Source organism: Lissotriton helveticus, chromosome 8 (assembly GCF_964261635.1).
Source record: "Lissotriton helveticus chromosome 8, aLisHel1.1, whole genome shotgun sequence".
NCBI classification, from domain to species: domain Eukaryota; kingdom Metazoa; phylum Chordata; class Amphibia; order Caudata; family Salamandridae; genus Lissotriton; species Lissotriton helveticus.
Window position 1 is genome coordinate 1388467546 of NC_136069.1, and position 27708 is coordinate 1388495253.

The 27708-nt window shown below is 44.9% G+C and overlaps 1 protein-coding gene across 1 annotated transcript in view; it reads right to left on the bottom strand.

Moving 5' to 3' along the window:
* The window catches only part of ROBO2 (roundabout guidance receptor 2), an 803551-nt gene that overhangs the window by 299023 nt on the left and 476820 nt on the right, over positions 1–27708 (bottom strand). The window contains exon 3 of the mRNA XM_078658968.1: positions 1341–1498. Coding sequence (XP_078515094.1) covers positions 1341–1498 — 158 coding nt within the window. The remainder of the gene's footprint in view (positions 1–1340; positions 1499–27708) is intronic.

The window sequence follows — 27708 nt, forward strand, 5'->3', positions numbered from 1 at the left end:
AATCTGAGGCTTTTGGTAGACCACACAATAGTATTGTATGTGAGTTTGTTTTTCCAAGTTTCGCTTGGTACACATTTTTTTTTAATGCAAACTGGAGAGCAGATCTAAGAACCAACTCTGTTTCCCAAACCTACAGTCCGAATGAAAACATCCATCACAAGAAAGTATATTGCATACAGGGCTTTAAGTGGGATTTAAAAACTGGGGGTCTCTCAAAGGGGCGTGGACAATGTAATTAAGGGCGTGGCTTAAATACACGTAAGCTAAAATCTGTGCTTAGCATAGAGTGCCACCCGACTTGTATTTAGCTGTTTCTGTCATTGCATCCAAGTAACGTCATACCTTGTCAGGACTATTGAATTTGTTAAGGATTGTTAGTTGCTCAAGATAAATAAGCAGCAACTATGGCTTGTATATAATATTGAAAAAGCTTCCACTTAAAGCCCCGGTGACACCATGACAATGTTGCTGCTCCTGAGTTTCAAAAAGAGAAGGGAAATCCAAAGAGAAAATTACTCTCTTTGAAGGATTTCCCTTCCCCTAAAACGCTCACCTGGCATGACGTCATGCTCTCACTTCTCCACTAGTGAGCAGTGTGAGCATGCGCACATCGATGTGTCTGATGTCACTGCAGTCCGGAAAAAAGAGGACCGCCTGTGCCAGGGCACAAAACAGAGCCCGATAGAGACCCGTTTCGAGGCCCTTTTTAAAAAACTGCCGGTGCTCAGACCGGCCCACTTAAAGTCCTGCTTGCATACATGTTGCGATTGAATAAGACCAATTTTCTCTCGTTTGAAATATTACATAATCTTAAAGAGTGGTATTTATTAAACATGCTAAATATTGTAAATCATGCAAGGGATCCTAAAGAAAACAGAGCAGCATTATTTCACGAATTCTAAATTGTGAAGACATGCTTGATAGTACTTCTTATAACCCTTGGATTTCCTAAACTTTTTTTCTTAAAAACAGCATTGATAACTTGCTTAACATGTTAAAGAAGACAACTACATTTGATTTTCCATAACCTTTCCATTTGTATGTTCTAAGGAACTACTTTTAACGCAATTAAGTGCATGCGTTTTGTTTAAGAAACAATTAAAGTGGGAACATTTTAGTGAATGCTTAACTTACGTCAGGAACGGCCAGACTCATGGCAGATAATTTGCCTAACCACTGAATGTTACTGAGTTACATTTATACTGAATTGTACATGAATGTGTCTTTTACGTGAATCCTGACATTAATGTAACCATTGTAAACCCATACAGGGCACTTCTGCAATAAACCATCAACTAATATCAAATTAACAGCTAGAAAAAAGTTCTTGCTTCACTTACACTTATTCGCTCCTCTCTGTCATCTATACGAACTTTGTCTTTCTTCCAGTAGATTGTCGGTTCAGGATGTCCTCGAGGTGGCTGGCACTCAAGAATTGCAGGTTCCCCTGCTGCCACAACCACATCTGTAGGATTTTGCCGGAAGTCATCACGAAGTACTAAAAAGAAATATGAAAAAGTGCTTTGTAAATACAAGGGTTAGCAAAGTTTTATAAAGTATAGCTTGTTACTGTACAATCTACATAGTATTGTATATGTTTTCCTAACAAATGACGTAGGACAGATGATTGATTTTCAAAGGGAAGACGGCGAATGGTCTAAAGGGCATTATATAGAGGAAACCCCAAACAGAATACGTTTCCTCCTGAATTAGTGGTCCCTGAGAAGATGATTTTTTTGAAGTAGTCAAGAAGAACATTTGATGATGGTCTACAAAAAAAAATTATACTCATTCCAGGACATAGTTTTATCTAAATTACATGGAGGTTGGCAGAGTAGCACTGTAGTTTGAATGTTTGTTTCTGGGTATAAGGCATACTAAAAGAAATGGGCTCACAAGAAGCAGCCGATCTAGAACCCAAAAGCATTTTGGGCCATATGTATCATTCAAAACTGCGATCGCAAACGCTGAAATTCGCAGAATTTCTGCGTTTGCGATCGCAATTTCGCTAAGTGGAATGTATTAATGGAAAACAGCCTTGCAAAATAAGGAATCGCAAATTTGCGATTCCCTATTTTGCTATTGCATTTAACGAATCGCAAATTGCGATTTCTTGAAAGCAATGTAAGAGGCCCAGAAAGAGTGCAATTTGGTCATAAGGAATCGCAAATTACCACCAACTTCAAGTTGTTGGTAATTTGTGATTTCTTTGAAAAATGCACTTTTTTGCATTTTTCAAAGTGCCATGTGGCGCACGTACATGCCCTTAGGGCATGTGTGTGTGCCACATGTGCACACATGCACATTTGAGGGATACAACAGGGTGTATTTTAAAAACCCTGGCACCCTTGATAATGCATTCTCAATTTGCAATTCTCTAATTGAGAATCGCAAATTGAGAATATCTTCCCATTCATTCCTATGGGCCTCTTGGCCCATAAGAATGAATAGGGAGGTACTCCTTAATTTCGAATCACAATTTGCAATTTGCAATTAAGGAATGTGTAGGATTCGCAAAATTATTTGCAAATCCTACATACATAGCATTTTGCGATTCTCAAATAGCGATTCACAAAAAAAACGCTATTTGAGAATCGCAAAACCAAAGTTTCATACATATGGCCCTTAGCTCGAAATAATGAGGAATTCTGAACAAGAACCATTTGCACTTGGAATTGAAGAGTCCCCTTAGCAGTCAGATGTTACCCTATATGCTTTAATAGATATTGGAAATGGACCAAATTGTCTGTCTGAGGACGTTAGCATTTACAGTGTGATGTGACCAAAACACAGCCTTTGTGATAAACTCAACCCCTCTATAGTGCTTCTACAAGACTTCCTGGTGCAGTGCATCATCATTACCACACATACTATTATGCAACTGGCCTGCATACTGGTCCATCATTACCTTCTAGCTTGGAAAGTGCTAACAATGATGATGCAATGTTTGGATGAGAAACATTCATAGACTTCACTTATTCAGTATTATGGGTTTTGCCTATTTTTACCTTGATGGTGCCTTTGATCACAGCCTTCCAGGATATTGATGTTGCTGAAACATTATTTAATTAATACTACATTCACTCCTAGCTATAGCCACTGTGGTAATATGACCCACTGGCACAGTTACTGTTGTATCTTTGCAAGAGACACAATCTTTAAAGCTTTTGCCCTTGATTGCATGGGGTTGGGACTAGTTGCTTTACCATACTATCAGCAAAGCCTGGCTTGCATTTTGAGTGAGGACTAAAACATTGCAGAAAAGCCTGCTGCTGGGTAAAAACCCACCATAAAACCTCACTTTAGGTAATCAATGCGATAAATAATATAATGTGTGATGATTCAGTGCACCTTTGAGTGGTTGCGCGTAACACCAAACAGCCAGTAGCATCAAGCGAGAGAGAAATACCCCTGGGTGGAGCCAAAGCCCACTCTATGCATATTTTAAAGAACTAAATGTGAGTAGACTGGAGTGATGTGTTTTCAAGTCAGGCATGATAATTGACACAATTAAGATCATTATTACCAAGACCTTCAAATTCGTCTGTATTTCCCTCGTATCCTATACCCACCCCACGTTTGTAAGGTGGGGTTGGTATAAAAACAATAGGTATAACCTTCACAATTTCATATTAAGGGCAGCAGCCATTTAATATTAAAAGGCAACAGATACACTTAAAAGTGGAATGTGCTATATGACCACATACAATTGATATATTGTATGTCCAAGCTACTGGATTTGTTTCAATTGATGTTCATCCCACTGTTCCTTAAAAACAGCCATAGACAACAAGTACCGCGTAATTGTCAGCAAATTCTTGAACAGAGCAATAATGCATTTACTGGCGCAGACGTGCTCTTCGGCATACAGAATTTAGAGAAACCTCTGATCTCACCTATGTGGCTTAAACATGCTACTAAAATGGAGGCATAAAGGCAATAAAATGGCAGCACCTGCGAAAACATGGCCTCATTCAGACACCCTTCTAGTTGATGTCCAGCCCTGGTGAGAAAAATTTGAAATTTGCCTCCATATTTAAAAGGTAAAAATGCATGTAAAGGAATCTAAGGATTGGTAATGATGCTCCAGGCATGGCGGGACAGCAGAAATATTCTTGTCTCACAATAATACCCCTAATCCTACTTCCCAGTACAACATCTCTGAGGCTCGAAAAATCTTTATAGGATTAACATTTACATGATGATTACAAATAACCATCTGTCTGCTGCTAGTCTTCCAATCTGGTTCATGTCCCCGGAGCCCCCATTGGATGGTCTGAGCAGCTAAGCTGGAAGCAAGATTTGGAGGGCTGTCAAGAGGCTGAGAGTAATTGCATTATTTTCCCACTAGCACCCGGTTAGAAAGAAATAACACAATGAACATCTGAAGAGAAAAACGCGGTGCATTATTATATACCTTGCACGTGGAATGCTACAGACAAGAACAACAGCTACACCTGTCAGACTGGTCCATGGGTGCAGAGCAATATTCCCCCTTATGTAACGTTAAGACTTTCATATTCTGAGCCAGAGCCAACTTTATTAGTATTTGAGCTGCAAGATCAAACTATAGGACTTTATAAGTCCAAAAGCCTAGTAGTGTTATTTGTCATTGACTAGGCCTGGTCTGGGAGCTTAGTGGATTAATACATCCCCTTCAGGGAGCTGTGTTTGACCCCAAAGGCACAGATTTTAATCTTGTCAGGTTTACTCAGACTTTCATCCTGGCAAGGTCGATAAGATGAGTGCCACTGAGTTGGGTAACAATAAAACACCTGCTATGTGCTAATAGTGCCGAGAGCCCTTCTACGTGGTGAATGCGTGCTATGAAAATACATATTTTCCGCAGACGCGGTCGGCAGTAGGAGTTTCTGCAGGGCGGTGATGTGGGGAGGGGGAGGGGCAGGGTGGGGGGCAGTAATGTATGGATTACGGAGTTTAACAGGTAAGTAAACATATAAATAAATAAAACGAATTTCGTTGCGCGCACTGCATCGCATTAGGTGATGCAGTGCGCGCAACGAAATTTGTTTTATTTATTTATATGTTTACTTACCTGTTAAACTCCGTAATCCATACATTACTACCCCCCACCCTGCCCCTCCCCCTTCCCACGTCACCACCCTTCAGAAACTCCTACTGCCGACCGCAGCTGATTTTGTGTTATGTTAAAATCCCTCACCTGGTTCAGCTTTCTAGTTCTTTATTTTAACATCATATTTATTACCATTTTGTGTTAGGGAGATACATACTGTAATTCTTCTGCATATGATATCCTTACATAGTATTTTCTGACCAAGATCATTGTAGTTATTATAGTGACATTTGCTCCAGGAGACATTATACACATACTGTAGTTCTGGTCCTACTATACAGACGTATCATAATTTGTGCATTCAAATTATCCAAGCTGAGAACTGTATATACAATCCTTACAGTGGCATTAACCTTTTTGCTGTCTTACATTATGTTAAAAGTTAGGCTGCAAACGTCAACATTATCGGCGCCATCTTGCTCTCCTTGAACCCATTCGTGCACGTAAGCGGCAGCCATTTTGAGCACCATGGCCTCCCTGCCCCTCGCTGATAAGCCAGCGCGTCTCTCTCTCTCCCTCAACCTCGCAGGCATCCCCTTTCCCCCCCCCCGCGCTGACAACCCCCCCCCCCCGCTCTCACATGCCCTGAGTCATAAACCCCTCTTCAGCGCAACTCTGCCTCAGAACCCCATCCTGTTCCCAGCGTGACACCTCCCAGGCCCTTTGATACAAACCCCCTTTTCCTGTGTGCCCGTTTGTCTTCCTCGTTCCCAGGCAGCCACCTAGCTCTGCGGATACTGTTTATTGCCCCCCCCGTACAGTAGGAAGCTTCCCTCATCAAAGGACCCTCGAGTTGATCAAAGCCCCCACCCTATGAGATCCGATCAACCCCCCCACATCCCGTGAATCGGCGGGATGTCCAGCTGCGCGATAATCATCACCTGTTGTGACCGGGGTGGGGACTTCAACTGTAAATGTGTGTGGGAACGGGCCTGAAGGGGAGATTCAGAGGATGTCCTTTCATACTTCAAAGCATTACAAGAATGTGTTACCTGCAATAAAGATCATGAAAATGTGTATAAGAGGCCAGGCCTCAGAGATGCGGTTAGAGCACCTCGTGACGATACTGGCTGTCCGAACTGATGTGTTCTCCTCCGGAGAGAATAAAACCCTTGTTTCCTGCCTTCCAGTCTCCAGCGCCTGCCTCTTCATTGATTTATATCTCGTGGGTTTAAGAGGCGACACCGCCGGGCAATACTTAGGGTCTTTTATTCTGGTTGGTAGCCTGACCTTTTTACAATTGGCGTCCCAAACGTGGGGCCCATCAGTGACTCGTGGATCCAGTGGGAGAGGTCCTGACGACAGAGTGAATGACTGCAATGATCGGGAGTGCACCTGTCCGATAGACCCTCGTCTGACAGCCGATCATCCGAACTTCACTGGTTCCGAACAGACCTCTCTCGAGTGATCTACGGTCCTGACTGGGAACCATCAGGAGTGCCGCGAGGATTACGAAGAAAAGAGGACGATCAGGCGCTGGATTCGGAAGACAAGAAACTGTCCATGCGGTCCGGGTAAGGTCGTGTAAACACGACGAATTGCGAAATGATTATTTGAATTGTTTAGAAAATACTAGTATTACTCTTTGTTAATTTATTTGGAGATCCACTGTCTGCAAACGGAGAAACAACAGGCTCTCTCTTTGCAAGCAGTGGAGGATAGGTAATGCAACCGTCGCGCCTATCTTTCTCCCCCACTGATTAATTATTGAAACTGAACTATTGTTCGCAGACTGTTTTCTGGAGATTCTCTGTCTGCAAACAGGAAAGAGCCCCCCCCCCCTTTTTACAGATAGTGAAAGGGTAGGTAACGCAGACCTTTGCGGGCCTACTTATTCTCCCCACTGAATTGTTTTGACCGAACATCGACTAGTTGATATTGGTTCATGAGGTATTCACTGCCTGCAAACAACGTAGAATAGGAATATTCTGTCTAGTCTTTGCACGCAGTGATAAGATAGGCAGTGCTGACTTTTTGTCCCCATTGTGCTCCGTCATGTCTGTCTTCTCCCCACTGATTGGTAGCCTGTTTAGCCCGGACCGCTTATTAGAGGTGAACCATCCGGCTCCACTGGAAGGCACCCCTAATAAGGACATGTTCATGAAGCATGGATTGATCGCTATAGCCTATAACAAACTGTGGCATAAATATACGAAAAAGGATCGAGAAAGTCAGTGGCCACTGATAGGATCCTTCGATGATGACAAAATAAATGCGCTAGAAACAGCCCTTGGTAAAAACAAGACAACGCCCACTATGCTTGATAGTTTCGGCATGTGGCGCAAAGAAACTGAACAACGTAAAAAGAAAACTGAGAGTAGGTTGGTAAAAGAGCTGCGAAAAGCAGCCCACCTAGCTGCTCAGAAACTAGAAGGAGAGATAAAGGAAAGAGAGAAAGCCAAACAGAAACTAGAAATGGAAACATCAAGTCAGTGTCCGGTTAGAACGTCCTCCATGCTCTACCCCGATTTACCCTCGAGACAACGAGCCAACGATGATCTGCTGTTAGGTCCTCCGACCATCTACATGCCCCCTCCATATGCCCCTTCCCAACCCTTAGCACAGCACCCACCACCCCCAGGTACAAACGAAGGTAGCGCCACAGCTTCGGCCCCCATGGCCTCTGTGCCGGCCGAACCCCTTGTAGTAAATACTACACAAACGACAACGTTAGGCGACCCCGAGACCCGAAGGGCTGGTTCTGCAAGAACAAACAGACTAAGCAAAGATGAGCGAACAGGGATCGACAAGATAGCAAGGACACTGGTAGAAAGGAAGGAAGATGAAGAGTACATCACGGATATGTTTAACTCGTATACCGGGAGTCACAGACGACATTTTTCCGTACGACTGTGTTACCATGTCTTGAACGCATACGAGGACCGATATCGAGACAAAGGTCCCGAGAGCCTAACGACTCTGTACCGGAAGGTCGATATCGGGGATGAGGGAGAGTGTGATGTGACGGACCTCCTTACGCGTACGCTTGAGGTTTTCCGCCACCTCACTGAACGAGAATCGGGAACTAAACCCACGACCTCCGTAGCGACCGAGCCACAAACTGAGCAATCTAACACCATGATGCCGATACGAGAGGCTGCCCCTTACTGGGTTCCTCCACGAGGTGCAGGGACTAACGATGATGCAAACCACCCAGATGCAAAGGGAAGGGTAGTGTACAACTGGGTCTACCAGCCATGGGACCGGCAAGAGATTCTGACATTCCGGAAATCTCTGCCTGACCTACGTAAAAACCCCACGGCCTTCTACACTGAATTGGGTACAGCCCTAGGTTCAACGATCATGACCCTGGCTGACATCGACTTGTTTTTCGGGTTATGTCTACCAGCTGATGTGTGGAAGCAAATCCGGAAAGTCGACCACCTTGAGCTGTTTGGACATACCTAGTCACAACTCGATAACATCGATAAACAACGAGGACCTGGACAAAAGCCTTTGAAATCCATTCTAGACCTTCCAGATAAAATCGTACAGAAATTAAAAACCCTGATCCCAGAAAAGAAAGTGGACTGGTCGATAGTAACGGCCTGTCGCCAGAAACCCCAGGAGGATGTATCGGAATACTTCTCCCGGTTTGAAACGGTGTTCTCCGATTACAGCGGCCAGGACATGACCACTGCAACCGGACACCATCTGTTTGTCCAGAATTATGTTAAGGGTCTGTCATCGGAGGTCTCCCAGAAACTGCAGGCTAGCGAGAGTAGTTGGGCAGCCTCCAAACCTACGGCTATCCTCCAGATGGCCCAATATTATGAACATCAGAAAAATGAAAACGATAGGGCAACAGAGAAAAAGAAGAAGGACTTGAAAGAGAGGGTGATGATGGCCCAACTGCAAGGGGTGACTATAGGGAGAGACCAATACCGGGGAAACTATCAGACAAGCGCCCCTAAGGCTGCATTTCCCCAGGACCGCACTTTGACTCCCCACAGTGGACGTACAGACCTTAGAGAGGACCAGTGTGCTTTCTGCAAAGGAACTGGCCATTGGAAATCCCAGTGCCCAGTTCTTCTGGAAATAATCAGGAACAAAGACCCCAAGGACATAGCAAGTGGACCGAGAAATAAGGGACAACAGCGAGGGCCCCCAAATGACACGACTAACGACAGATCAGGCAGACCAAATACATTTGATCGACCCAGACAGAACCAATACCAGCAATCTGACTACGATGACGCCCACAACTTTGCATAGGACTGCCAAGGGCAAGGGAGGGATCCAGTCGAGCTCTATGTTGACCAGCAAGGCCCTTACGTCACTGCTAAGGTCCTAGGTACAAAATCTCCATTTCTGGTAGACACTGGCACAACACGTAGTGCGTTATCTAAACGACTGATTCCGGGGGCACCCTTGTCTGGCTCACTTATAACATCGACGGGTTTCGATGGAACGCCCTCCACTAACCCTTTGTCCGCCCCGATCCTCTTTGACGTGGAAAACAACACCACCGACACCACGTTTTTACTTTCCTCCAATAGCCCCGACGCCATTATGGGACTTGACTTATTGAAACACTTCCGAGCGACGATCAGATGTTCTCAAGACGGAGTTCGAGTTTTCCTTTACGACAACCCCGTTCTGCTTAGACATTGCCCTCCCCGACGCATGTTTTCCATCACCGACGTTGACACATCCCTGCTTGACACTCTGCCTCCGTATCTGTGGGCCAAGGCGGATTCGGACGTAGGTTGATTGACCCAGTGCACATTACTGTCCGACCAGACGCAACACTCCCAAAACTTCCACAATATCGGATATCGCCCGAGGGCGAGAAGGCTTTGGTAAAGATCCTTCAGTCACTAATAGACGCAGGAGTGGTAGAGGAAGTAGTTAGCAACGTTTGCAACAGCCCTATCTTGCCCATCATCAAGAAACAGGGAGAGGGAGATGAGAAAGCATACCGTTTTATCATTGACCTTCGAGAGATCAACAAAGTGGTGGTACCCCAGTACCCTGTGGTCTCAGACATCACCACCATCCTGACTTTGATTCCTTCTACAGCCACCACCTTCACTGTCATTGACCTCAAAAACGCATTCTTTTCCATCCCCATCCACCCAGACAGCCGATATCTCTTTGGCTTCACCCTAAAAGCCCGCTCATATAGGTTCTGTCGAGCACCCCAGGGCTACACAGAAAGCCCTAGCATCTACAGCCAGGCCCTCAAGAGACAACTGGATCAAGTCCAGAAACCCGATGGAGTGGTGTTAGTGCAATATGTCGATGACATCCTCTTGGCAGCCGACACCACTCCATTAGCAGTTACAGCCACCATTCAACTCCTGCGCTTCCTTGCGGAAAATGGCCACAAGGTCTCCAAGAAGAAGTTGCAATTCTGCCAACCCCAGGTCACTTACCTCGGCCACCTTTTGTCCAAAGAGGGAAGGAAACTCACTCCTGATCGAATCCAAACCATTCTCGAAACTTCTGTCCCTAAGACCCAGAAACAGGTTCGCTCCCTACTAGGCCTCACCTCCTTCTGCCGACAGTGGTTACCGAACTTTAGCCTCGTTGTGAAACCGCTGCTTTCTCTGCTAGGTAAAGACGTCCCCTTCCCACTCCCTTGGACCCCTGAGTGTCAAACCTCCTTCACGGAACTACGAGATGCCCTTTGTTCGGCCCCTGTCCTAGGTACCCCCGATTACAAAAAGCCCTTCTCCCTTTACACTCACGAAAGGGAGGGGTGCGCTTTATCTGTCCTGACCCAGGCCATTGGCCCAAAGCAATGACCGTGCGCTTACTTCTCTGCCACTCTTGACCCTGTAGCCAGAGCCTTGCCTGCCTTCGAGCTGTAGCTGCTGCTGCAATCTCTATCCGACAGAGTGAGGGGATCGTACTCTCGAATTCCCTCACGGTACTGGTACCCCACGCAGTTGACACCCTCCTGAACCAAACCAAGACGCAACACCTGACGAGTGCACGACTGACTGGATACGAACTGACTTTGCTTGCACCCCATATCACCCTGAAAAGATGCACCACACTGAACCCGGCAACTCTGTTACCCTTGCCAGAGAACGATCCCAATGTGCACCCTGTACATGACTGCGTGACTCTTACGGACGAACAGACTAGAAGTAGGGTTGACCTCAGAGACACGGCTTTCCCTGACCCTGACGGGGAGCTGTGGGTGGACGGTTCTTGCATCAAACTCCCCGATGGCACCACTTCCACTGCCTATGCGGTCACCACGGCTCGAACTGTAGTCGAGACAGCCCGCATCGCGCAACGATCTGCCCAGGCAGCAGAACTGATCGCCCTGACACGAGCCTGCATTCTGGCAGCAGGAACCACAGCGAACATTTACACCGACAGCCAGTATGCCTTCGGGGTGGTTCACCATTTTGGGCTCCTTTGGAGGGAAAGGGGATTCTTGACCTCACACGGCACCCCCATTTTGCACGGGGATCTAGTCTCCGCCTTGATCGAAGCTGTCCTTCTCCCCAAAAAGCTTGCAGTCGTCAAATGCCAGGCACACAAAAAGGTGACAGACATCATTGGGCAGGGAAATGCGCTAGCCGACATCACGGCCCGAACGACAGCTGAAAATAGGACGACAACACGTATGTACGTGACCAGGTCACAAGCAGAAAAATGGACTGACGCTAGTGACACTATTAAAGACATTCAAACGGCTAGCACACAACGCGAGCTGATTGAATGGACACGGGTGGGATTAAAAGATGATGAAGGCTGCTGGCGGACAAGAGACACAAACAAATGGTTGCTACCTGACTCGTACCTGATTCCCATACTGGCTATGGCACACTCCCCTGCCCACATAGGATCAGCCCCCATGATTGAACTTGTCTCCAGAGTTTGGCACAATGATAAAATCACAGATTCCGCCAAACGTCTGGTCCAACAATGCTTGATATGCCTGCAACACAACCCCGGGAAAGGAACTGTAGTACCCCGGGGAGGATTTGGGGTCCCAAATCACCCATTTGAAGTCCTGCAGATGGACTACATCCAGCTAGACAGGTGCCAAGGCCTGAAATATGTACTTGTCGTGGTGTGCGCATTTAGCAAATGGGTGGAAGCATATCCAACCCGTGACAACACTGCTATGGCCACTGCAAAAGTACTGTTAAAGGAGTTTTTCCCCCGTTACGGCCTTTGTCGTATTTTATGGAGCGATAATGGCCCCCACTTCATAGCCGAAGTCATCCAGTTCATCTTAAAGGGGTTGGGCATCAAGCAGAAATTTCACGCAGTCTTCCACCCCCAGTCTGCTGGACTTGTTGAGCGACACAATGCCACACTAAAGCTTAAACTGGCCAAGATAGTGGCTACCACGGGTCTGAAATGGCCAGACGCCCTCCCACTGGCATTGCTATCGATGCGTTCCACCCCCACCCGACATCACTTGACACCTTATGAAGTTGTTTTCGGTCGACCCATGAGTGTCTGGTCTGCACCGAAACCAACTTCCATTCATGACGTCCCGGACGTCCTAATGTCTGATTATCTGTATAAATTGACTGAAACTCTGTCTGTCATTCATCAGCAGGTGCAGCAGGCCATCCCCGATGCTTCCAGGGGTCCGGGTCACGCCATCCAACCTGGAGATTTCGTGCTGATCCGGAACTTTCAGCGGTCGAAGAGTTTGGAACCCCGGTGGACGGGCCCCTGGCAAGTGTTGATCACCACCCGGACGGCTCTTCGTGTGGAGGGGAAACGGCACTGGCTGCACGCACACCACTGTAAGAAGGTCTCCTCGACCCTGGCCACGACGGAAAACATCGACAACCAAGAAGAGCTCCTGAACAAAGACCGACCGTCGCTAACCTGCTATTCCGATACCGAAACACTTGAACTTTCAAAATTCTCTGATCCCACTGTGCCATCCAGAGAAGGGTATTTCCTGCGTCGAAAGGAGGGAGCTTCGGCTAAGCAGACCACGAACTAAGTTAAATCTCAGAACGGTGACCCAAAGCAACCAAGGGTTACCTGGAGAGAAGCTAAACTAAGTCTGTGGTTCTGCCCACTACCGAGCACCTTGAAAACGAAGATGATGGAAGCGCCAGATAAGAAGATGATGGAAGCGCCAAATAAGAAGATGATGGAGGCAACAGGAAATACCCACTACAGAAACCCAAGGACAGACAGACTCCATAGCTCAAAGACAATTGCACTCTTCATCGCAATCCTTTTCTGCTTTCTCCTCATGACCACACTCTGGATTGTGGAAGAAAATGCGCCTGCTCACGAAACATTCCTGACCACTGCTCAGCCTACCACCATGAAGGAACATTATCTGATTTCGCTCTCTCCTCAACTCAGAGAGAGGCGAAAGGAGTTTTGGAATAACTCTTTCGTGCAGCTCCTTCACCAGCACAATCTCGCCACCAATGCCACCAACTGTTGGATCTGTGGGTTGCTACCCCACGCCACTGGACACTCGATACCATTCATCCCCTCACCCTTCTCAGTTCATGGCTCCTGCCTTGCTTGGCTGATCCTCCTGCAAGAAAGCTATAGGGACAATGTCACCTCCAGCAAAACCGTAACGCATTTCTTCCACGGGGTCTGGCGGAACAAAACAAAGGCACACTTCTGCCCGCAGACCTCCAACGACTCGATCCACATGGACATCCCTGCTAAAGAACGAATTGAAATGCAGGTGTTCAACAATCCAACCAGATCCACCTTCTCCTACCTGCGGAAACGAACGGCTGCCACTCTGACTGTGGCCCTGTCAGTCATCAACGTCACAGGCCACATGTGCATAGAAGGACATGGGACACAGCTGGTGGGCCGCAGTACTTGCCGGTTTACCAGAACTTTGGACTCCACGGATCCACCTTCCTTTGTGTCATCCCCAAACATGTATTTCGTCTGCGGCACAAAGGCCTACACCTGGCTCCCCAAAGGCTGGGGGGGCACTTGTTTCATCTCCTTCATCCTCCCTCCGACTTATGTGGCCCCAGCGAATCATCATAGACATAAACGAGCCAAGGACATTGAGAAAGCCGACTCAACAGGAGCGCAGTTCCTCGATGCTATGAAGGGACTTGTTCCTCTCTGGGGCCCGATGGCAAACAGCCGTGCCATCCGACATCTGACTCAGGCAGTTGAGACAACGATGAACATCACAGCTGGTATCTTTTCTAACAACACCGCCGAACTCCAAGCGGTCCGCTTGGTGGCCCTCCAGAACCGCCTTGTCCTAGATGTGGTTTTTGCGGACCGTGGTTGAGCATGCCGCATTATTGGGTCCAGCTGCTGTACATACATGCCGGACAACTCGCCCTCAGTGTACAAAGCCATCGAACATCTTCACAGACTCTCTTCAGAAGTCCACCAGGATCAGGAAGAATGGTCGCTTGGTGGTTGGTTCTGGAACACTGTTAAGACCTGGGGCTGGAGACTGTTCACCATTATCCTGATTCCTGTAGTTGTAATATGCGGTCTATGCTTAGGAATCCAATGTCTGCCACCCTTGTGTTCATTATGTGCAAACTATATTTGCCCTAAGACCGTGGACTTTGGAAACGAACGCATGGGAGCATTATATGATGTCGAGGTTAGGAATTTGATGAAGATTGACATTGAATAGGCAAGTTGGCTAGATATGTTGAAAAGGGAGGACTGTTAAAAGTTAGGCTGCAAACGTCAACATTATCGGCGCCTTCTTGCTCTCCTTGAACCCATTCGTGCACGTAAGCGGCAGCCATTTTGAGCACCATGGCCTCCCTGCCCCTCGCTGAGCCAGCGCGTCTCTCTCTCTCCCTCAACCTCGCAGGCATCCCCTTTCCCCCCCCCACGCTGACAACCCCCCCCCGCTCTCACATGCCCTGAGTCATAAACCCCTCTTCAGCGCAGCTCTGCCTCAGAACCCCATCCTGTTCCCAGCGCGACACCTCCCAGGCCCTTTGATACAAACCCCCTTTTCCTGTGTGCCCGTTTGTCTTCCTCGTTCCCAGGCCGCCACCTAGCTCTGCGGATACTGTTTATTGCCCCCCCCGTACAGTAGGAAGCTTCCCTCATCAAAGGACCCTCGAGTTGATCAAAGCCCCCACCCTATGAGATCCGATCAACCCCCCCACATCCCGTGAATCGGCGGGATGTCCAGCTGCGCGATAATCATCACCTGTTGTGACCGGGGTGGGGACTTCAACTGTAAATGTGTGTGGGAACGGGCCTGAAGGGGAGATTCAGAGGATGTCCTTTCATACTTCAAAGCATTACAAGAATGTGTTACCTGCAATAAAGATCATGAAAATGTGTATAAGAGGCCAGGCCTCAGAGATGCGGTTAGAGCACCTCGTGACGATACTGGCTGTCCGAACTGATGTGTTCTCCTCCGGAGAGAATAAAACCCTTGTTTCCTGCCTTCCAGTCTCCAGCGCCTGCCTCTTCATTGATTTATATCTCGTGGGTTTAAGAGGCGACACCGCCGGGCAATACTTAGGGTCTTTTATTCTGGTTGGTAGCCTGACCTTTTTACAATTACCATGCCAATAAATGAAAACGTGTAACATTAGAATCTATTAAAACAAACTAAAACTAAATAATCGGCTGGGGACCAGGCAAGTTAGCATGTTTGAAGAACTAATACCTATACGTTCATCTTTCTAGGTCTTGTCCCACTTTCCATTACAAAGTGCTTTACTGACAACAAACCGTAAATAACTAAAAAGTTAACCAGAGGAAAAAAAGGTTGCCACAGAATTCAGTGCCCTGACTGCTGCTAATGGAACATTCCGATAGAATGAGAAAATGTTACGTATCACTCTGTTCAGGTTATCTATATATTTGCACGACAGCACACACGATAATCTTGCTGAATACAATATATGTGTTGTGTCATAACTGTCATGATCAAGAAAAAACACAAAATGTATTGACAGCCTAATAACGTCTTTTTGGTATAGACTAATACAAATGGAGGGGCCCCGAAAGAATCCAATAACAAATCGAAGATATAATACATAATTTCTTATTTTTTTGTTTTTTTAATGTGTATTTTTAACCAAACATCATAACATTTCCAGTGTAACATGAACAATCTAATTTGCAAGAGTGCACGCACTTGGCTTAACAATCAGTCAAATGCGCTTAGTGATAGATAGATTACTTGTTCAAGGCTCTAACCCCCAGATTCATCATTGTCCCGTTTTGCGAGTCCTTAATAGCGATTATTAAGGAATCGCTATTAAGGACTTGCAAAACGGGGTTCATGCAGAAATCGCAATTTCATTTGCGATTTCTACAGCTTCCTTATTTCTTATTAGCAAATTGCTAATCGCAAATAAGGAATGCCTCCCCATTCATTCCTATGGGCCTAAAGGCCTAAAGGCCCATAGAAATGAATGGGGATAGGAATGAATGGGGAGTCATTTCTTATTTGCGATTAGCAATTTGCTAATTACAAATAAGGATGCGATTTCAAGGGTGCCAGGGGTGTCCAAAGGACACCCTGTAGCACCCCTGAAATGTAAATGTAGACTGATGTTGCGCACACAAATGTCCAACGGACATGTGTGTGTGTAACATACCATTTCTAAGTTTTCGCTATTTACCACAAAGTCAGACTTCGCGGTAAATAGCGGCCCAAAATAGCGATTTCGCATGTTAAAAATGGTTAATGATAGAGATTCCTTAAATGCAATTCCTCGCAATTTAGCGATTTCGCAATTTGCATTTTTTGCATTTGGGATGATGAATCCCAAATGCAAAAATTGTGCTCGCAAAGGGCCAGATTCTGAGAATCTGGCCCTTTGCGAGCCTATTTTCCGTTCATGAATCTGGCTGTTAGTTATGTATTTAATAGTAGATAGCGATGCCAAATGGAAGTACCACAATTATATCAGTAGCTATCCAAGTCCTTTCTGAGCTCTCTCATCAGATTATTCAAACAGCCCTTCAAATATTAAGCAATGTAATTTCAAGTCGTGCAGAAAACATACCTCCCTCTGTTAACGTAAAGCGCATTGTTAACACCACCTACACACCAAACCACGCAGTTAGCACTGTTCTTTTGCTCGGCAGAGCACTAAAATGGGCCTAAGTTAGAACTGTCTGCATGAAATGCAATGCGGTTACAGCATCATAAGGTTTAAGAGAGAAAGAAGGATGAAATAACAAAGTGAAAGAAAGAATAGAAAAAGAGCAATGAATAATATATAAAAATAGAAAAAGTAGAAAGTTAGAAACGAATAATAAAGGGGGAGAGAAAAAAATATTGTGAGTTTTCGACATGATTTTCGTGTTAAATGTATGTATAAGCTTTTAACCCAGTGTAGAAATTCAGAACTTACTATAAACCTCTATCCTCATTTGTGTAGACGGGTGGTGCACACAGTTTTTATTATGCAAGTCAGGTCATATTAAATTCCATATTATTGGTCCATTCACAGCACAAATCGTTTAACCCCTTTTATTCGACTTCGCCTACCTTCTTCCCTCCCACATTTTCTTTGCAGAGTTAGCACTGTGCTGAAACTTGATATTCTATTTTCTAGCTAATTTAGGTGGATACCGGATGTGCACTGCATTTCTTTGTGACTTTGAAACAGCTTAATGTATGCAGATTTGCAGGGAAAAGGTATGAAAATAATGACGCTTTCCTGCAAAAAAAGCTTGTTTGTTCTCACAAGTGGGAAAGCGTTTTGAGTGACCGTGGACAGTGTGTATTATTAACTGACTCTTAAAAGTCATGCTTTTCCGCAGAAAACAAAAAGCATACAAGTGGCTGACCTTCATATTTTTTTTAAGTTTCCAAGACAAATTTGTGAAAGTGTCCAGAAAGAAAATGTTCACATTTTGCACATTTCTCGCAGCAATTGATTGAAAGAGAACAAAACATTACAATCCACGCCACTTCTGCAATTACGTCTTTTCCACACAGAATGTGTGCATCGTGCACATCCCAGAGAGAAGTCCTTGTGAGATGTCCTTATAGCTCTAAAAATCTCCATACGTTACATATGTATTTTTCAGGTTTCTACGGAAATCAATGTAGTGTCATCTATTCCTACAATATCACAACTACCCCTCCTCCATACCATTCCCCTCCCTCCTAATGAATTCTGAATGCTGCATTTAACATTCAGCAATCTCATTACCTACCTGCTATAAATCCTCAAAAGCATCACTGTGTTTTGACAGCCAACCAAGGGGAGAAGAAGCAATAAGCAAAGACAGTTTTTTTCATGAATGCAAATTTCCAAAATACCACATTTAAATGAATTTTGAAATCCAAGCCTGAACATGTGACACCCATTGTAAAGAGCTAAGCTTTTGAAAACAAAGCTAGGCTAGAAATCGAAATAATACATTCTTTTTTTTGTGACACTATTGATCATTTGCCTCCTGTTTGGGAAGCATGTGGCTTGTTAGATGCAGCTTCAGTAAAACAGTTTAGCAATGAAGAATTACTTCCTGGAATTGCATTTAAAAGGTAATACCTCACTTATCTTATGATTATGAGTAGGGTTGGCATTAACTGCCTAGTTCCTGTTATATTCTGCAGTGGTCATTCTTTGCATCGGTGCATGCCACAGAAGCTCAGTTGTAATATCAGTCAGAGACAAGGGCACTGATCGCCCACACACGTCTTCCCCCACACAGTAACTACATTGTGGCTTCTGTCCTTCCTTTGGTCTAAACAATGGGCAGGGGTGGCCAATGGCATCAGTCTTGATATTGCTGAAAATCACATTAGACGTAATGAATTGTTCAGCCATAAATTACTCTTTCAAACAAGGGCATTTACAAATTGCCTTCGTGATTAAACACATTTTCCCAGGGTCAATGCAGATTTCCTTCTTGTCTTGGAGTGATTGTCCCTTTTCTAGGCAAGCACTGAAAGTTTTCGGTAAATAGAATCGACCAAGGTGACATAACTTTACTTACAATCACACAACCTGCCACCCTTTAAAAACACATTTGAAAAACAAGTTTATGGTTAAAAATCGTTTTGGTAGATGATACATTATTGACCTTCATATTTCCTTTTAAGGGCATTTTTAAAACAATATGGAAAACATTTCTATTAACCTATGTGGGTTTATATTTTTTTCACATGTTACAGAATAAGGGATGCTTGAGGTCTAAAACACCTCCTGTGTAACGAGGCAAGTACAAAAATGCAAATGCGTTCTTTGGGTGGTGTATAGAAAAAAAACAAAAAAACTATGCGGTTGGTAATCAAAAGTATGTAATGCTAATTTGTTCAATGACACTTTGAATTATCAGATCTCATGAGCTAAATGATACACGGAGTTTGATATTAAAGCTTACAGCAGATAAAAATTCTGAGAAATTATTATCTTGAGATGCCTTAGAGATGATGTGTGAATTGGAAATATATTTTGATTCATGCTATACCCAATAATACTAAAACGTATGACTTTTTTTATAAGAAGGTGGTCAGTAGCGTCTGGAGCCCGTCAGTGATGTCACAGTTATGTGTGAAAGTCATATAGCATGAACAACAGATTTCTGCTGAAGTCAGTAAAACCCTTAAGCTTCTCTCACTGGGATGGTGGAAAACATTTCCGACCAGAAATGGCGCCATCAAGACTGCAGGTATCTGCTTTATACCACCGCAAAAAGAGACATCAGAGATCCAGAAAGTAGCAAACAAACACAGTCTTTTCGCTTCGAATGGGAGAGTGCCCAAATATAATGTTTTCACGTGGTCTGAAAATCCTTGCATTGGAGATGTTTTCCTGGATGTGCCTTAAAGGCCAATGTAAGAAAATGTAATTGATTAAACTTCTGTCCGAATAAACCTTAAAAAACACGGTCAAACCAAAGAGAAGAAGGTAAATGGGTTTCTCTCTGTTCACTGTCCCTATAGCCTGCAGCAATCCTGCACCAGGGTTTGTCCATCTTAGGCAAAAATAAGGCTAGCAGGAGAGAAGAACCTGGTAAGTAAGTGATGGGACTTCTTTTATTCCTGCAGCAAGCAATCCCCCCTAACACCTGTGGTATATAAATAAATAATACCGGATCTATTTTTGAATGAATGAATGAATAACAGATAGCTCAATAAAATAAGAGTCAAGATTCGAGGTAGTAGGAGTTTCTGCAGGTTTATTACAGCATAAGGACAGGATCAGGACAACCTGCATAGGAACAGAGGTGACAGGGCCCAGCAGGACAACTGGGGCCCAGCAGCTGCCGGGGCTTGATCTGGGATGAGCGCGCTAACTTTTAATAACAATACATTGACTTATATACATAGCGCAAACACATAGCATTACATTGCAGTAGGCGTAACAGTGGGTGGAGCAGAAGGCGTGACGCGTAGCAGTCGCGAGAGATAACAGTAAAGGTAGGTGTAACTGGGCGTGTACATAGACATGTGGTGCAAACGTAACAGAATATGTCATGAATGGGCGGAAACATAGGAGGGGGCTACCTAAGGAGCCGGGACCTCTAACCTAATGGTGCGCGAAAACTGGCAATGACGTATGACTAGGAGAAGCTGGGGGCTACGAACTCTGTGCTAGGAGCAGAGACTAGAGTCTGGAGGGTCGGAGCGACATGTACCTAAACCCTATCTGGTATCTGGTGTTTAGGGAACATGTGGATATAAACTAGAAGTCATGAGGGGAAAAGCTAACTTGACTCTAAGACTGGACCATGCATTATTCTATATGTAGTGCGTGATGAAGAATATTAAATGACCATTAATACAGTATTTCTCTAACGTGGAGCCGAATAGGCTAGATAATGACGGAAACTATTGATGCAGTTCAGTAGCTTAGGAATGCAGAGAAGGAGGACTGAACTGATAGCTGGAACTATAACATACTTTTGGCAGACTCAGAGGCAGAACCAAGCTGCACCGGGCACTGCGAGGCAGGGAGTAAGTGAAGGGTCGAGGATACAGGTGGGGGCTGTATCGCTCCTCAGCGAGGCTTTTCAGGAGACAGGAGCTGAATCTGATGTCCGGGCCCTTTTGAGGCCTGGAAACGGGGACTTTATGATGAAATAACGTGCACACTGGGAAACGTGGCAACATTACTTTACATAGGCCTGATATTCGTAGTATTCACGAGGACTGGAAACTGACATATCAGAGGTGGACACAACTGTAATTGCGTCTTTAATCGGACATGGGGAATAACATATGCATATTGGTCATGCACACATAACATATGATGGATGAGTAGGGACACAGAACATGGCAAAATTTACTTTTCCACATTCCCTCCTTGTCACTACGTTTCCATCAGGAAACATCAATTTTCATGATACCATCTATCATTTCATACAGTACCATTTGCTCGTCTCGAATTGTCTTGGAACGGGATTTAGAACGGGGCTTGGGACTAGGAATACAAGAGGTAGCACACATGCTGCAAATCGCAGGGCCACATTGTATACAGAGGCAGCAGCTGAATATGATCGCTACTGCAATACCTAGAAAGGACAGGACTTTCCATCCCCAGGCGGAAATTATATTCCAGAACCAACCGGACCATGTCCAGGTGCCTGGATCTTGGTGTAACAGATGGGCAATTTTATGGAGTCTGGTTATAGCTGAATAAACAGACGGCGCGTTATTTGGAATGAAAATGCAGCAACTAGATCCGATGACTCTACAGGCCCCGCCCCTATCGGCCAGTATGACGTCAAGGACGAGACGATTTTGCAAAACGACAAATCTCATAGCAGATTGTTCTTCGGTTAAGTTACCTAGAGCAGAGGCAGTCTCATTTACTACAGCTTCAAGGGTTCTTGTTAACCTACGGATCAGTTTACTATTCTGGACAGGTCCTACAAAGAAGAAGAAACCTTTATTGAAATCTGTATACTGTTCTAGAGTAGTTTCAGTATAATCGACAATTGGGGACTCCCTTCTATGTCTAATGTGTACTAGATGTGTGTTTCTGTGATAATCAGATGGGGCTAGGAAAACAGGTGGCAGTAGGAAAGCAATGTAACAGGTTCCCTCCCAATCGAGGGGCAGACGGACATATGCGGTTTGACCACAAATAAAATAAGAATGACGTGAAGCTTTGAAAACAGATTTCCCACTGTCACTATACTGGATAACAGTAGTACATTCACTATGACCTACATGTATGGAACCATAACTACGGACACATAATTCGCCTTTGACAGGTAGTACTGAGATAGCAGGTAAGTCTGGAGTAGTATCAGACTGAACATTCAGGACCATGAAATTCGACGAATAATTACCTAAATTATATACTGCATTTTCTAGATCTAAACCTGTTCTGTGGGGGAAACCTTGCTTGTCTGGGAAACATGTACTGTTAAGAAAAGACATATCTGTTGCGGATGACGTTAACGTGGACCATGCTCCACATGAACCATTATGTGAGAATGGATAAGGAAAAAGTGGCAGAACTCCCTTCGGTGTCTGGAAAGGGGGGAGTCGACCACACACCCAACAATTAGTGGCATTGCTGGTCTGGTGTGAATAATGTAACATACGGATAAATGTGTTGTTACGCATAGCGAGGCGGTAAGAATATTCGTGAGGAGGCAGATCACTAAACGTGTGTTCTACTGTAGCATTAGCAGACATATTTACATGAGGAACTGGAAAATACAGATAGAACGCATAGCTGGTGCAGGAAATCAAAATGCTGATGAATAATATGAAACTCAGAAAAACAATACATCGGTTTGCGTTTAGACTGACTCTCTCACTATGGGGGTCTATTTTATACATGTCAGAAACAGTCTAACCGTTTCACCTAGGGGAGGACTTATACAATCAAACTGACTGACTTATTTTACTAGACCTGAGCTTTAACTTATACTCCTGCTGCGGAGTTTTCTCTAACCAGGGAGGGGTTGTAGTAATGTCTTTTGCGGGACAGTCCTTTAAAACAATGTCTTGACAGTTTTTAAAATCCTGGGAATCCTGGGAAATGTTCTTGGAGACGGGTTTCAATCCATTGAAAAGTTTTACATGAGAAAGATGGACCCACCCCTTCCTGCCTTCCAACTTGACGGCAGTACGGGTGGTCAAGAGGACCTGACGTGGCTCCTTCCAACGTGGTTCCAGCGGACTTGATCTGTCAAAATTTCTGATCATCACCAAGGAGCCTGGAACGATCTCGTGCGGTGCCACCTCGGTATTGTCTGGAAATGCGGCGGCAACCTGTGAACGACATGAGTTGAGGGCAGACATCAAGGAAGCTAGGTAATCTGTCAGCATATTACATGAAACATCGGTAATACTTCGGGGTCTAGGAGTACCCCACATGTTAGGGGGGCGGCCGAATACGACCTCATACGGGGACAGACCTGATCTGGAATGTGCGACCATGCGCATATAAAACAAAGCGACTGGCAGAGCTACTAACCAGTCCACACCTTTTTCTTTACAAACTTTGGCAATACGGATTTTCAGGGTCTGATTATGTCTCTCGACTAGACCGGCTGCTTCAGGATGGCGTACACAATGGAACTTCCACTGGTACCCTAACAAAAGGGAAACGTGCTTCATTAACTCTGAGGAGAATGGCTGACCGTTATCAGAATATACGACTCTAGGGAGTCCGTATCTAGGGAAGAATTCACGAACCAACTGCTTGGCAGTGGTCGCGGCTGTGTAATCTGGGACTGGATATGCTTCTGTCCATCTGGACAAAGCGCATACAACTACAAGGACATACTTGAAACCTCGACATCGCTCCATCTGAATATAATCCATCTGGAGGACCTCAAAAGGGTGGTCAGGGGGCTGGAAACCACCTTGTTCCACCGGGACACTTTTACCTGGATTGAACTGACAACATATCATACAGGTACGGACTTTCTGCTTGGCTGCAGCTCGTAAATGCTTGTTGAACCAAATGTTCTGGATACTGTCTAACATAGCTTTTTCTCCTAAATGTGCTGGACTATGTGCGGTATTGATAATGACTTGAACCATAGAGTCGGGGAGAAACCATGTGGCTCTACCCTTCGTTAACCATCCTTGATCTGTCTGGACCCCTCCTTGTTCAGACCATTTCTTGATTTCATCGGGAGTAGCATGTAACTGGATATCTATGACGTCTTGTGTAGGGTCCTTAACTGTCATGCATGTAGTTGGATCTGGAGTATGTGTCATGTTAACTGGAATGTCTGGAGTCTGTGCTGTAAGCTTGGCTGTGCGATCTGCTAGATCATTACCTTGAAATGCATACTGGGGGATCCATTGTCTACAATAAGAAGTAAGGCCGATAAAGGCACGTACCTCCTTCTGGGTTCTGGGCTGGGGAAGACTCGCTATTAACTGGATACGGTCTGGTGTCAACTGCCTACCCCTCTTGGACAGTAAGTGTCCTAAGTATACCACTTGCTGGACACAGAATTGAAGCTTCGAAGGTGACACCTTGTGCCCCATCTCGGCAAGGAAATACAAAACTGTCAGTGACGCTCGCTCGCAGTCACGTTCAGAACGGGCTGTGATCAGTAGGTCATCGACATACTGGAGCAGGGCAGTGTCAGTTGGCATGTGAATGTTGTCTAGTTGTCTCTTGAGTGCTTGGCTGTAAATACTAGGGCTTTCTGTGAAACCTTGAGGAGCGCGTGTGAACATATAGCTCCTTCCATTTAAACAAAATCCGAAAAGAAACTGGCTGTCTGGATGAATTGGAACACTAAAAAATGCATTCTTAAGGTCTATGACAGTGAAAAACATGGCTTCGTAATCAATAGCAGTTAACAGGGAAGAAATATCTGGGACAACTGGGTACTGAGGAATAATACATTTGTTAAGCTCTCGTAAATCAATCACTAATCGATATACTGGGGGTGCATTTGGATCAGTACGTTTCATGACTGGAATGATCGGAGAATTACATACATTGGAGTCAGTTTCTACAACTACTCCCTGAGCGATGAGCTCGTCAATAATTTTGGACAAGGCTGCTACAGCCTCAGGTGGCAATCTGTACTGTCTGATTCGGGGTAACACTACACCTGGTTTGAGAGTCACACGATGGGGTGTGATTTGCATGTAACCTACATCAGTTGGACCTTGCGCCCATAAATGCTGCGGGACTTTAGACAATCTCGAATCAAAATCTCGTAATACATAGTGACCCTTAAAGTCACGTAGGAACAGACGTATTCCCTCTGGGGAACAGCAAATAACTGCACCTAACTCTTTCAGTGTCTTAATGCCTAATAGGTTTTCTGGACATGACTTAGTAAGTAACAGATCAGTAGTGCGGGACAATGGACCTACTTCTAGAGTGACTGGCTTTGATATCTCATTAACTATTGGCTTTCCTGAAAATCCAAGGGAAACATTTCTTGAGCCTGAGAGCGGAGCCCCTGGAACTTCGGCGTGACTAATTGTGGTCCTACTTGCCCCTGTATCGATCAAAAACTTTCTGTCTTTCCCTAATACTTGACTGTGAACATAGGGACCTTCTTGATCTACAGGTATCTCGATGAGAGGCAAGCCTACCTCCCTCTCAAGGCTGTTTCATGAATATGGCTGATACTCTGGATACTCTGTCTGAGCATACTGGTACATCTGCGATGTGACATGCTGTGTTGCAGCAATGGGCTGCGGTGCGGGAACTGTCTGTTGTGCATTCTGTGGCTGAGGAGTCTGTGAAACCTGTTCTTGTCTAGGCGGACGTGGTCTTTCTTTAGTCTTACCAGTAGCTATATTATGTTTCAGAACTGCACACTCGTTTATAAAATGACCTGGCTGTTTACAATAATTGCAGTTCCCTTTAACGGGAGCTGCAGGATGACTGGCTTGATTCGGACCCCTCTTCTGACTGTCTTGAGGAACAGATTGTGCAACTAGCACTTTCATTTTCGTGTCTCTCATACGTTTTCTTTCGTGTTCTTGCTCTTCTCTGATTCTATTCTGGTGGTACTGGAGCATCTGGAGCATCTGGGACGGAGTATTTGCTTGCCAGGTGCTTTCGACTTTCAAAACTCGATTTTTAATTTGTGGACTTGAATTCTCGACTAATTTGGTAACGAAAAGGTGAGGGTATGACTCACTACTTGTCTTGAGACCACTGTTGATACTGAAACATTTCTCAAATCTAGAATAAAAATCACTAATATCTTCATCTTGTTTCTGTTTACAGGCTGAGATTGCATCCCAGTCTTCTTTCCTAGTTGTCAATAATCTGGGTAAAACTTGAATCAGTAATTCTGGTAATTCTTTACATTTATCTCCAAGACCGGTACCTGGTACTCGTGCCTTGTCTTCTGCTTCTAGGACTGCCCAATCGATCTTTTTCTCTCCCACCTCCCATTCTTTTTCTTTTAACTTTTCATATACCCCTGCGGGCAGCAGGACTTTTAACATTTTAATGATATCTGGGTAAGTGTATTCTCCCATACGGAGCATGTCTTTTAATTCTCTATGGAACCCTGCTGGATCTTTGTCATGACAGGGAATTAATTTCTTCATTTCAAGAAGTTCCATCTTTGAAATCGGAGTGTATACAAACACTCGTTGCATTTCGCCACCCGTCCCTCTGACTGGGTGGACTTCTCGTAACGGATTCTGTCTGTCTATGTAAAATGATTTACTTTCTGGGGGTGAGACATGAACAAAATGCGGGTTCAAAAACGTTCTATATTTGTGGCGCTGTTCTAGAATGACACTAATTAAATCGGTACCCAGACCTCTCCATCTATACTGGAGTAACTCGTTCAGGATATCGTGTAACGGGCCTGGATCAGAGTGTTGACCCTCATACAGAGTAATGAGGTACTGGATCATATACATACCCACCAGTCGTTGCTCGGCTGGGGGCAGTTTCAGAAACATTTGTGCCACTATTTCGTCTGGAAAAGTGGTAGAATCAGTAATCCATCGGACTGCTGATCGGGCTAGTTCTTGTTCATGCATGGTACTTAATTCACTATAACCGATTCGTGATTTCAGAATGTGATCGGTAGCTTGAAATACTTGTTCTAGAGAACCTTGTTCTGGTGCTGGATGATGGAAAATAGACTTGTGTTCTAGGCGTAAATGGCGATCTGGAAATCTAGATTTTCCTACATACGCTATTCTGGCGGGATTCTCGTCTTCCTCTTCTTCGGGATCAGAGATACTTTCTTTCTCGCTTACTTGTGCTGCTTTACGCTGGTCGTGTAACCTTATTATTTCTTTACGTATTTTCTTGTACATACTCTCCATAGCACCGACGGTCTTGTGCTTACCCTCGGCTATATTATCACTCCACCTTGTCAGAATCTTCATCTCGGCGGAATCTTTAGACGGGTAATCTTGTTCTCTTATTAGACAATTGATCAGGAACTTTAATATCATGAGCTGAATCTCGGCTTTCCTTTGAGACATAATCTCGCCAATACTTTCTGGATCATCCCCTGTACGGATGAAACGATATATTCTGTCTAGATCTTCTTTCATATTCGGTAAGGTGACTAGATACTCGGTCACTCTCCTTACACGTAAGGAATATAAAACCATATTATACTCGCCTGGGACTGGATCATAGACACATTCGTTAAGGGCTTGTCTGATTTCTGTGACAGACTTATTACTTTTAGGAGTACGCTGTGATGCTTGAGCATGTAATTCGAGTGCTGATAAACGCTTGTGTGGCGGCGGGGTTTGAGGAGTAGCTCCTCCTGCGGCCCCTAAACTGGAATCGTCG